The sequence below is a fragment of the Talpa occidentalis genome, unplaced genomic scaffold (assembly GCF_014898055.3).
Source record: "Talpa occidentalis isolate TD23 unplaced genomic scaffold, MPIMG_talOcc4v2.1 talOcc4.2, whole genome shotgun sequence".
Taxonomy (NCBI): Eukaryota; Metazoa; Chordata; class Mammalia; order Eulipotyphla; family Talpidae; genus Talpa; species Talpa occidentalis.
Window position 1 is genome coordinate 148,985,545 of NW_023602073.1, and position 12,344 is coordinate 148,997,888.

General features: G+C 56.0%; 1 protein-coding gene across 2 annotated transcripts in view; it reads left to right on the plus strand.

Annotated features, from left to right (window-relative positions):
- The first annotated feature begins 1,011 nt into the window (after nt 1-1,011).
- The window catches only part of IGF2R (insulin like growth factor 2 receptor), an 88,696-nt gene continuing 77,363 nt past the window's right edge, over nt 1,012-12,344 (plus strand). For both annotated transcript variants that reach the window (XM_037520682.2, XM_037520683.2), the window contains exon 1: nt 1,012-1,154. In XM_037520682.2, the coding sequence (XP_037376579.1) occupies nt 1,012-1,154 (143 nt within the window). The remainder of the gene's footprint in view (nt 1,155-12,344) is intronic.

The window sequence follows — 12,344 nt, forward strand, 5'->3', positions numbered from 1 at the left end:
AATTGAGCTAAATCAAAGCACGGAAGGCTAGTGGGCCCATAATTACACACGAAATATTATCTATTATTAAACCGTGATTATTTGTACGTGTTTGGAGCCCATCTAAAAGGGCCTTGGAGTAAGTTATTTCCTATCGCTGAGCCTCTGCTCCCAACTTAAGCGTTTCTGGATTCAAACAAGAGGGAACTTTTTATTCTGCTGGGGAGTGAGCATTGTGGCCACCCAGATTCTTCTGCATCTTCCTGTTTGCTCCTGCAGAAGGTAAAAGCCTTCGTCTTTCCAGGCTTGTTATTATTATTCACTGTCGTGCGGCGCTCACAGCCATGCGCAAGGCGTGGGCTTGAGCAAATATTTGGAGAGAGGAATTAGCAAACTTCGGGGCTCGCCTCCCGCGCTCGGCGGCTCCTCTGCCGACGTTGCAGCTCCGGTCCCCACACTCGCGCCGCCCCCCCCCCGCCGGACTCGCGCTCGGGGACACCCCTGGGGGCCGCGGGCCCCGCCGGACCCCGCAGGGCAGCGGCCTGTCCGGCTCGCCCGGGCCCCGGGCCCCGCCGGCGCGAAGCCCCAGCCCCGCGGGTCCCTCCGGCGCCGGCCGGGGCTGGACGCGGCCCGAGGCGGGGAAGCGGGGCGCGGGGCGCGGGGCGCGGGGGGCGCGGGCCGGGACCCCGGGTGGCCGCCCGGCACCTGCGCCCGCGCCGCTTCCTGCCCGCGCCACGTGACGGGGCGGGGCCGGGGCGGGGGTCACCTGAGCCGGGGGTCACGTGAGCGGGGCGGGGCGGGGGCGGCGCCGCGCGGGTCACGTGACGGGGTTCCGGGGCCGCCGCCGCGCCGAGCCCAGCCGAGCCGCGCTCCCCTCGGGCTCCCGCTCGCTCCGCTCCGCGCCCGCCGGCCCGGCCGCCCGCCGCCCGCCGCCGCCCGCCGCCGCCGCCCGCCGCCCTGGCGGCCCCACCGCGTCCCGCGCGCGGCCCCGCGCCGCCCCGCGCCGCCCGCCCCGCGCCCGGGCCCGGCGCGATGGGGGCCGCCGCCGCCCGGAGCTGCCCCGCGGGGCCCGCGCCCGCCGGCCGCCCCCCGCTCGCGCCGCTGCTGCTGCTGCTGCTGCTCGGGGCGCCGGCGGCCGCGCGCGCCCAGGGCGCCGACTTCCCCGAGCTGTGCAGGTGGGTGCCGGGGGCGGGGGCGGGGCGGGGGTCCGGGCGCGCGGGGGTCGGGCGGGCGCGGGCGGAGGGCCGGCCGCGGGGCGGGGGGCGCACCGCCGGGGCCGCACCGCCGGGGCTGTCACCGCGTCCCGAGGGCCTCCGGCCCGACCCTGCGGGGACCCCCGCGGCACCCCGCGCCCGGCCGGCCCTGCCGCCGCCGGCGTGGGAGCCGCTGGACCCCGGCCTCGCTTTGTTCCCGCCGCCCGGTTCCCTCAAAGTTGCGCCCGCGCGCCCCGGCTGCGGGGAGACCCGCCCGCGCGCCCCGGCCCCGGGGAGCGGGGTGTCCCGGGCCCACGCGTGTCCCCGGGCGGGCTCCGCGGGCCCCTCAGTCGTCGCGCGCGGGGCGTCGCTTTGCCCGGCGTGGCGGGGGCGGACGGGGGGGGGGGCGTCGTGCCGCGGCGGCCTTCGAGGCTCGGCCCCCGCCCCCCGGGAGCCCCGCTCCCCGCCGCGGCCCCGCGGGAGGGGCCGTGGGCGCCCCCGGCCCGGGCTGGGGGGGCGTCGGGCCTGCCGCGCGGGTCCCGCCGGGGAAACCGCCGAGTCTGCGAATCTTCAGGACCGTTTGGGATGATGAAAAATGTAGCTTTCATTGATTTTTACAACTTTTTAGTGGAGAGGAAGCAGGAGGAGAAGCTCGCAAGGACGAGCGAGCGGGCAGCGGACCCCGGCGGGCCGGAGCAGGCGGAGCCCACGTGGACGCTGCGCGGGGCCTGCGCGTCCTTCTGGGGTCAGGTTAACAGTCCCGAGCTCAGAACTTGCAGAAATTATTGCGGGGAGAGTGGGGCGGAGTCCCCGGGCAAAGCTGGAGGAAAAAACCATCTTCTCTAGTTCTTCTGCCTTTTTTTGGAAGGGGCCACGGCAGGAGGGCGAGGTCACCGCCCCTGCTTGGCAGATCAGCGCTCTGTCCCCAGACACCTCATTACGCAGGTCATGAGCCTGATAGAGAAAAGGTGTACCCGGCTACTCAAATAATGAGCTTGATGCGGGGAACGGTGGTGATTTTATACAAGGTCAGGCTGACACTTTAAAGGCAGAAAGTAGTTGTGGCGTCGAGGCTGCAGCGCCCATCCTTGAGAAATGAACTCAGCTGGGTTAGTGGCGGGGCAGTCTTGGTCTTGTGAGCGCACTTACATTTATTTCTTAATTGTTAGTTAAGCTTCCACTTGGTCTCAAGGGTAGAAGGGTCTGGTGGCTGATGCGGGGGTGGGCGGGGCTTCCTGGCCCTGGGTTACCCATCCCAGGGATCTGAGCTGGCATTCCTGAACCTCACTTCCCTGTGCAACCTGGTCTGTTGGCTCAGTAGGCAATGCTGTTTGTGCCTTTAAATACTCTGGCCACCCTCACACGTGGGCAAATTTAGCAAATGCTCTCAGGGATGGTAGCATCTCCAGTGCAGGGATGTGCCCTCTGCAGTTTTACTCTCTTTAAGGTTTTACTTTTCCTTAGGACCACTAGCCTCCCAGTCCCCTGGGAGTTGGGCTTCCTCTCTCCCCTCCCTGCAGCTGCCCAGTGGTGAGCAGTCTGCCCCAGCGCCACGTGTAATCGCTATACTCAGTCCCTGCTGAGTGAAGTTCTTTGTATTTGTTCCTGTTTTAAATGGAGACCTTGGCTTAAATACTTGTTAAGACGTTTCCCCCCCTGGGGAGGGGGGAGGAGGTGTCAATAATCTGTGTACTTTATGAGATAACACCGGCTGAAAGTTCCTTACCTCCTGCACTTGGCTGAAGGCTGGCACGGGCAACTGATTACTTTTAAAATCCAGTTTGAAAAGTTCTGCCAGGTCTTACCAAAGTGGGATGATTAAGTTGCCCTTTAATTTCATTGCCTGGTGTCCATTTGGCTGACATGTTAATACCTCACCCAGGTCTCTAATCTGAGCAGGGAAGGTAGCCTCTGCAAGTGTTACTGTTTGTTTTTAACAGTTTGACCAGGTGGTACACACAAGGATCACATTTGAATATTTGTGTTGCTTGTTTGTCTTGTTCATTCAGGTTGCTGCCTTAGGGCAGGCCCCAGGAACCCATCTGCCAGGCCCTGATGGGTTTGTCCAGACAATGGAGTGCCCAGACACTGCAGCCCTCACCAGCACTCAAGCAGCAAATTCTTGTCTGTGAACAATGGAGTTTGATTTCTGGGGAACCACCCCTCCTGCCAAGCTAGCTCCTAGAACCCAGAGGGTGCTGATCCTCTGCATCTGTGAGGGCCAACCGTAGGGTAGTGGGGTGCTGCCGGGCACCTTGTGGCCCTCAGGAGGGGGTGAAGCTTTGGGGTGAGCTTGGGTTCTCACCACTCATGGTGCTTCTAGGGAGGGATGGAGGAAACAGTAGAGGAGCAGTTTTGGCTGCAGCTTTCACCGCGTTCAGACAGCTGGAGGAGAGGCCCTTCCCTAGCCCTGCAGGGAAAGGCAAAGACAGAAGCAAGTTTTCCAAAGTATCTGGCTCCAAGAAGCACTTTTGATAAGTGCTTGTTCTTTGGCGAGACTCAGTCATAATGTTTTTAAGCTTCGAGAGGGTTGCTGTGCCAGCTGAGTCCTGTGCTTAGGGATGTTGGGGACTCACAATCCATTACTTCTTGGGAGGTGGCGTGCCAGTAGAAAGAACTTGTTTCCAGTGTGCCTGGCTGCGGGAATGGCATGTCCACAGGTCCTGAGGCCCCAGGGAGGGTTGTGCTGGTGAGAACTGTTGGGAGGTCTGTGGACCAGCGAGAGCAAGGGGATAGGGACGGATAGGGAGGGGGGTGGGGGTGTGGGAACAGTCATGCAGATTCCCCCAAAGTGGCCACAGTACTCTCCTGCTACCCAGTCGCTTCATTCACACTTTGTCAGATGCCACCTTGCAAATTTAATAGGTGAGCGTCCACCCTCCACATGGGCGTCAGCTTCTCAATGAATGACGCCTTAACAGCTGGTGCCAGTTCTATCAAATGCGTTGGGCTGGCTGGGTGTGGGTAGTTAAGCACTTTGAAATTTATTCAGGATAAGTCTTCCCCATACTGTTGGGGTACAAATGCTGGGAAGTTTTGATTATATTGAGGACAAGAGAATAATGAAGCCAGCTGGGAGCTGAGGTCGGTTTAGTTGCTGTCTCTAAGGAGATGTTTTTTCCTGAGATTTTTCCGGAGGAACAATGCTTATGTGAAATAATTTGGGCCACATGTGAGACCTGGACCTCATCCATTTGTGTGTATATGTTTCTTGCAACAGTAAGTGTGTGGAGAAGCCCAAGGTGTGCATCACGGGCACGGAGACGTGCTGTGTCAGTCGGGCAGCTTCCTGACGGAGTCCCAGGAAATGGATTCTCATGGAAGCGCACGTCTTCGAGCAGTGTTCTGTGGATGCGTTTTTAAAAGTTGGGCCTGAGAAAATTAATTTCAATGTTCTCATCTTCATCCTGATCTTGGCACATAAAGCTATATTGTTCTGGGCAGAGAAAACTCAGCAGCGTCCCGGAGCCGGGGCTGGTGGCTGGAAGGGGCCCTGCCTATGCAGGTTCCATACTGTTCTTTGCCCCCTTTTATTGGGAAAGGAAATATTCCTTTTATCTCCCAGTCACAGAGAGCTCTCTTAACGCCCCCGCCCCGTGTGGACAGTGTGTGAGGAGGTGGCGTGGCTGGGCTCCCTGCTGGCCCCTGGCATTTTCCTGGGACCAGCCTGAGTTATGCTAATGGTGTCTCCTGCTCTTTGATCCTGGCCAGGTGATTTAGGATTCATTCATTCTCCCTGTATTTCTTAAGCGATGGGGTGTGAGGAGTGGGAGGGACTGGCCTGAATTGGTGACCCCGCAAACTTAACTGCCCCGGGGCCCTGGAGGACCACTGGAGGGGGCCGCTCCCCAAGAAAGGCAGCACAGACACCTCCCTGATTTTTGCTCATTTAAAATAAGGTGTAATCAACAGTTTTAATTTTCTCTTTGAGCCAAGAATAATTTAGATGTTGCTAGTCTTGGGGCCATGATGAATAAGGCTGTTGTGTTTCTGCGGGGGCTTGTGGCGAATGTTCCTCGGGCAGCGAGCGGCTCCCTGAGAGCTGTGGGATGGGACGCCTCAGTGGTTGTCCAGCGCGTGCCCCCCCAGTCCCCGTTGCGTTCCAGATGGCCCACATTCTGTCAGCATTTGCTCTTATCAGTCTTTTCAATTTTGGCCATTCCTCCGGGTTGGCGGGGGCGCCTCAGTGAGGGGTGGATTTTCTTCCTGCTGACGCAGCACCTGGAGGTCTTGCCTCGCTCTCCCTGGAATGCCTGCCTGCGCCGGCCCCAGTCCTTTGACCGTTTGGATATGTTTTGTAGGGTCTGATAAAAACCATCTCTTGCCCTCCATCCCTCAAACAAAATTTTGGGTCATGTTACTGCGATTTAAGATTTTCCAGTGTCTTCTGGGTCCATGCCCTTTCTCGGGAATGAGTAACTTACGTGCATTATGAATATTCGCCCTAGTTTTGGGCATACCTTTTAATTTTCTTAATATATTTTTTGAAGAACAGATATTTTGAAAATTTACATGAACTTCAAATTATGCTTGTTACAGCCTAAGAAACCATTCCCTCCCCCAGAGTGTCTCAGGCTCAGCACTGCTAGGTTAGCGTGGGGGATGCTTTGCTGTGGATGTGCACGGAAGGCTGTTCAGCAGCCGCCCTGGTCTCTACCGTTAATGCCCATAAACGCCAGGGGTACCCCATCCCCATACCCCCTGCCCCAGTTATGACACACAAAAATGTCTCCAGACACTTAAAATGACTCCTTGGGGACAAAATTCCCTTCAGTTGAGAACCACTGTTCTACTCGAAGATCAAAAAGATTTTCTCCTCTGTTTGTTTCTAGAAGTTCTGTACTTTTAAGTTGATGTTTAACCCTAGGATCAATTTTCATGCTAGTTTTTATGTATGCATGTTGTGAGGAAAAGATGAAAGTTAATTTTCTCCAGAATATGTTTAGTTCTCTTTACTAATGTTCTAGTAGGATGCTCACAGCCGTTTTCAAGCGAGATAGGGCTCTAATTTTCTTTGCTATGCTGTTCTTGACTGAATTTGGTGTCCAGGCTATGCTTGCTTTGTGGAAAAAAAATAATTAGGTTGCAGTACTTTATATGCCTTGGAAAAGTTTGTACAAGATGGACATTTTCTCTTTCTTAAATTTAGTAGAACTCAGCAGTGAAACTGCCTGGGTCGGAGGCCTTTCGGAGTTGGGGTACAGTAGAAGAGAGGAGCTTTGATTACATCTCAGTGTTATGTACTTTATTCAGATTTTCTTCTAATGGAGCCAAATTTGAAAGTGTGTATTTTGCTAAACTACTGTCATTTACACTTACATTTATATAAATATCTAGACTACTTCTCTCTCCTTGTATCTGTAAATTAAAAAAAAAAATCCTGCGGTTTATCTGTGCATTTTTCCCCTTAATTGTATTTACTAAAGATTTGCTTACCTTTTTGAGTCTTAAGAAAAGAAATTTTGTTCACCATTTCTATCAGCATTTATTTTCAGTTTGTTGATTTCTGCAATTACTTTCACCTTATTTTTTCTTTTTCTCCTTTGAGTTGAGAGTGTAGCTCTTTGATCTTAAATCATTTTTACATAGTTAGGAAATTAATTTGAAGCAGCAGGAATGATACCAACTTTAGGCACATTTAGGTTTTGATACACTGTTTTTTCCCCTACAATTCCTTTTATTTTTCTTAGTTGAAGTAACATTGCTTTACAGTGTTACATAGGTTTCAAGCGTGCACAGGCCATTCTTAGGCTCGCAATGTATACTCCTTTAAGCTCATTGCCCAGAGTCTAGTTTCCACCCGCCACCGTGCAAGTGGCCCCTCATCCTTCAGTGCTAGATACTTCCTTTTCCTTCTTAAGCTATTTCAGGTCCATGGACTTGCCAATTATTTATAAGCTCCCCCTCCTGTAAGTGGATTTTTTTTTCTCATTGTGACCAGTAAATGTGACGGAATTTATTGACATTTTCCTGGTGCCCCACACCTGCCGAGGTGGGGAGCGCCCTATGTGTCTGGAAAAAATGTTCTCACATTGCGTCAAAGTTTCACCAAGTGTGCTGTTGCGCTTTCCTTTGTGGCAAGGTGCTAGTCCTGCCTGCTCTGTCTTTTGTACTTTGTATCTGCTGCCTCCTCCATGGCGCAGCAGCTCCTGTGAGTCTCTGCCTTGCCCTGTTGCTCCCCAGCCTGCGACTCTTCTTTTCTAAACCTCAGCCCCGTCTGCAGTTGATGTCGCCCTCGGCAGGCCCTGCCGCGTCACACATCAGCCCCGGGGAGCTAGATCACACCCTTCTGCTGGGGTTGCTCTTTCCTGGGGGCCCATTGCTGTCTTGGGGTTGGCCATCTCCTTTCACGGTGTGGGTGCCCTTCTGACGCCAGGCAGTTCTTCATTGTGTGGGCGCAGGGCTGCTTTTGGGATTTTGCCGCCTCCCCTGGTGCAGCTGTGTGCGGGGGTGGAGGGGTCTGCAGCAGTGGTTGGCACTTGGCCAGAAATTTGTTGGGGGGAGTCTAGGGGAGAGGAAGGCTGAGCCTCTGGCTGGCCTCTGAGGCCGAGGTGCCTTTTCTCCCTCCCGTGTCTCCCGCCCAGAGGCAGCAGCTGCTGAGTCCCTGTGGATGGCATGGGCTGAGCCCTTCCCGCCTGCAGCTGGAGCCAGCAGCGCGAGGGATTCGGTGGGCCGTGGCAAATCCCTTTTTGCTCTGGGTCTCAGTTTCCTCCCCAGGAGAGGCGAGTTCAGCTTTGCACGTCACGGTCCTGATTTTGAATCCAGAGCCTTCCCTCACTAGTTGGAAGGCTTTGGGATGGTTACCCATCCTTTGAGGTCTTCCTGTCCCCGGGTGCTAGTGGTGTTTGTAGGGTTTGGGTGATAATTGCCACCACTTGCAGGTGCCTGGCTGCCCCAAGGCCATAAGTGGTAGTGGTGGGAGGGGCTGCCTTCTAGCTGTTAGAGAGCTCATGATCCTGGTATTTTTAGCCCTGTTACTCCACACCCCCGGGCTCCCCATTCGAGCCTTGGGGTTTCTGCCTCAATCCAGAGCACTCTGCTTCATCTGTTTTATACATTGAGACTCTACATGAGTCCTCGTTGAGAAAGAAATGTTACTATCATGAAAAAGCCTCAAAACCACTGGGTGATGTGCTTCTTGGGGTCCCTTTTGCATCCCGAATTCCATGGTCCTGCTGTATGCATCCTTTGGGATTCTTGCAGTTGGGGATATAGCGGGAAACCCAGCTCCAGCCCCTCCAACAATGAGGAACTTGATGCTGGGAGGTGTGGGGTTTGGGCAGGTGCCAGGTGCCATATGTCAGGGCGGGCCGTGGGCCCTGGCCCTGTCCTAGCAGTTTTCTTGGCTTCCCCTCCTTCCTGTGGTGGCTGTGGCGGTTGCACCGTCCAGGGGAGAAGAGAGAGCCTCCTTGTTCATCTCCTGCAGGAGTCGCGGAGTCTCAGTGGACTTCTGCGTGGGTGTCGGTGGTCAGAAGGGGCCCCGTCCCCCCTCAGCCCTCACAGGCTTCCCTCGAAGGGTGTCGGGCCTGTGGTAGGCGGGACAGGCATGAGCTGTGGGGGGATGTGAAGGCCCTTCAGAAACTCCCCTGGGCTAGACAGGCCAAAAAACAGCCCCCGGCGGCTGGGTGTTTGAGGTCCCAGAGCCGTCAGACGCCTGTTTTCATCCTGCCGTGAGCAGGGGGGTGGCTTGGTGTAACGCCGTCATTGTGGGGGTGGGCCCCGGCCCCCTCCGAGCCCCGTGGCCGAAACCTGCCCTTCCACCCTTCCCGCTCCCTGCTCCACTGTCCTGTGGCCTCCCCAGGGCCGACTCCTGCCGCGCTCCCTCCAGACAGGGGGGCCTGAGGGAAAGGGGTGGCCGAGGCAGCAGCGCGGAGTGGCCAGGCGGGGTCTGCAGCCGAGTCGGGAGCCTCTTTTCACTCTGAACCCCTTTTCACTCTTTCCCCGTGTGCTTGGAAGCTGGGACCAGGTCCCGCAGCTAGCAGGCCCCGGCTGCGCGGGAGGAGCGCGGCCCTGGTTTCCACTATGCAGAAACTTCTTTTGCTGGCATCTGTCTGTCCATCTCTGCTCCAAAGCCAGCTACACATTTGAAAGCATTCTTTTCTCCTGAAAACGAAAACCACTCCTTGCTCCTCGCCCTGGACTGCAGACAAAGCAGCAAGCCGCCAGCATGGAAGTGCTGAAGGAGTGGGTTCCTAGAAGTGACAGGGGTGCGTCCCCGCTGAGTCACCCCGTTCCGCTGAGGCTCCCCGGCCCCTGCCGGCCCTGCCACGTGTTACTCACCACACAGTGAATGCCAGCGGGGCTCCCTGAGCCCCCCTTGAGGGGAGGAGGCATGTGCGCTCCTCCAGGGTGGGCCTGGCTTGGGCCCTGTGGGCTGCCACAGGGGTGCCCTCGCCCAGGGCTTGACTGGTGCAGGTCATGAGACCCTGGTGGCAGGTCATTCCATCCCCACAGATGGTCCCCACATTCTTCTCAGTGCTTTTGAGGACCCGGGGAAATAATGCCGCCCTTTCTTTACACGCACGGAAGGCGATACCTGACTGGGCTCACAGGGAAGGCGAGCTCTGTCTCCTTCACCCGCCGGTGTCAGGTTCTGCTTGCCCTTGCCCGGCTCTGCACAGCCGCGCTCTGGTGTCAACCTCACCTTCCTGTGAAGACCTGCACCTGGTGGTAACACCTCGTTAGCATCGTGAACTCACAGGCAAGCTGCTGCCTGAGTGAGGGAGGAGGGTCTGCATGTGGTCAGGGTCTGAAGGAATCTGGGCCTTGGGTTTTCTGGGACAGTGACGAGGGCACTGAGCACTGAGGCCTCGGTTCTGCCCATGGGCCTGGTTGACTTTCAAGGCATCTAAGTGCAGCCATCTATGTAATTAAGGACTTCAGCCTGTAATCCAGCCTCCTTTATGCATATGAGGAAGAAAGTATGAGAACATCCAGATAATTGCTCTGATTTAAATAAATGGGCGCAGAGCAGGATTTAGGGCTGGGATCCTGGCCCACAGCCAGCAGCATAGTGTTGCTCTCAGCAAAAACTGCAGCAGGCGAAGCAGCAGAGGGAGGCCAGGCGGAGAGGCCAGGTCTTTGTGTTGAGGGGCTTGCGCCCGTTCCTCAGAATCGGCCCGCACCTCGCATTGCAGCGAGGCCCCAGGAAGAGAATGTCTGAACGTTCAGACCCTCCAGACCCTGCTCTGGCAGCAGTGTGTTCGCACGTGTCCCTGCCCCCTCCCGTCTCTGTCTGTCCGGAGGCCCCTGGTCTACAACCTGGGCCCCAGATAGGGCCTTGCCCCGACCTCTCCCCTCTGCAGTTGTGTGTCCGAGTCACGGGATGTTCTTCAGGGGGCTGCAGCCAACTGGCCTTCTTTTGCAGACTCAATTTTTAAGCTCTCTGAATCTGTCGTGGATGAGAGGAGAGCCTGGGCTCACAGTCTCTCAAATAGTTTGTTTCTGGTCTTGATTTTTTTCCCTCTAGTGACCTTGTGGGGTGCTCCGTTTTCGAGGAAGTTGGGACTTCGAGGTTGAGAAGCCCCAACTACACAACTTGGGCGGGGCCGGATTCAGGGCGTGGTGGCAAGGGCCCCGTTCAGGGGACCGCTTACCCCAGCTGTTCCACATGAGCCCCGCTGCCCTGGGTGCTCTCTCACCTCCTTGCCCCCAACCCCAGCCCCGTCCTCACCCCTGGCTCCCTGCTCCCAGGCCCGCCTAAACACCAGGAAACTGCAAAGGCTCACGTCTGGCACGTCTTGGCTTTTTTTTTTTTTTTTTTTTTGGTTGGGCCCTGTATCTATCCACAGCCTTGCGGGCTGGTTCGAATAGGAAGTGAAGTACTTCCTATATGAGCCTGGCCCTGCCGAGTCAAACCCGGCCCGCAGCCTTGGCCCAGGGCACGCGTTCATCTCCCAGACCAGAGCTCGCTCTCCTTGGGTCAGTGGCAAAGAGTTGCTGACAACAGCGGTCACGTTGTACTCTTAACATCCTGCTGCAAACGTCTGTCTTGGAAACTGCCTTTTCCATGTCCTCCGTTCCCCCTGCCCCCGGCCCCTTCTTAGTTTGGGAGACTGTTCCAGATTTTTGAAGGTTAGTGGGCTGGCTGTATGAGCTGAGAAATGATCCCATAATGATATAAGGATCGTAGCGAGCCAAATGATTTCCTTAAAATTCTGTTAGAGGACTTGGATGCAGGCGAAAGTAGGAAAATCTTTTTGATACTCATTTTGGAAAGACTGCATTTCCTTCGTCCCCCGAGTGTTAGATTCGCTGCCCACTCCGGAATCCGAAAGACACGCCTTGAACCAGTGACCGGGAGCTGCATCTTGCTCGGAGAATTCAGCTCGTGTATCACCAGCTTTTTTTTTTTTTTTAAGGAAACCAAATTATAGATTCTCACATGCTTGTTAATTTTATTACTGATTCCATTGTACCTCTCTCCTGATGTATATTCTGATAATTGTAGGTCAGTAATGAAATGTTTAATAGCCACCTGACTATCCATGTCACCCCAGGACTCACAGGGAGTGAGGGAGCGAAGACAGATTGAAAGAATCTGGCCACGTGGCAGGGTGAAGTGGTGATGTGGCGGGGCGGGAGGGAATCAGCTCTGTTCTCTAAGATTTGGGCACGCCGCGCAGCTTACAATTCAGTGTTCTTTATTCTGTTTTAGATGCTGGCTGTTTTTTCTAGTAAATTTATGTTTATTGAGATAATGTTGATTTACATCACACTATGTGGGCTGTTTCGAAAATGAAAAAGGCCCCACTTATTTTGCAAGGTGTTGCAGTTTTGCAGACTCGGTGATGACTTAGATGAGGACTTGCGAGGAGTCATGGAAAGACACGCGTCCAGGGGTGCTTGCGGCGCGGTCAGCCCCGAGCTCCTCTTTGGTGCCTGGCTTCCTTGCTGTCCGGCGCGTGTGCCTGGGGTGGGTTCTGCACGTGACCTTGGCAAAGTGGCACTGGAAAGCAGCGCCTTCCTGTCTCTGGGCCGGCCGACAGTGCGCCGCTTGTGTGCGGTGCTTCCTTCTCTCTGGTAATCTGCCAACACCTTTCAGGATATTGTGACATTTAAACCAAATGAGTTTAAAATGGAGCCTCTGTGCCCCAACAGGCGCGCTGCAGGCGTTCAGGGTCGTGGCAGCAGCGGCGGCGCTAAGGGCAGAGCAGAATGCCGTCCTGGGCT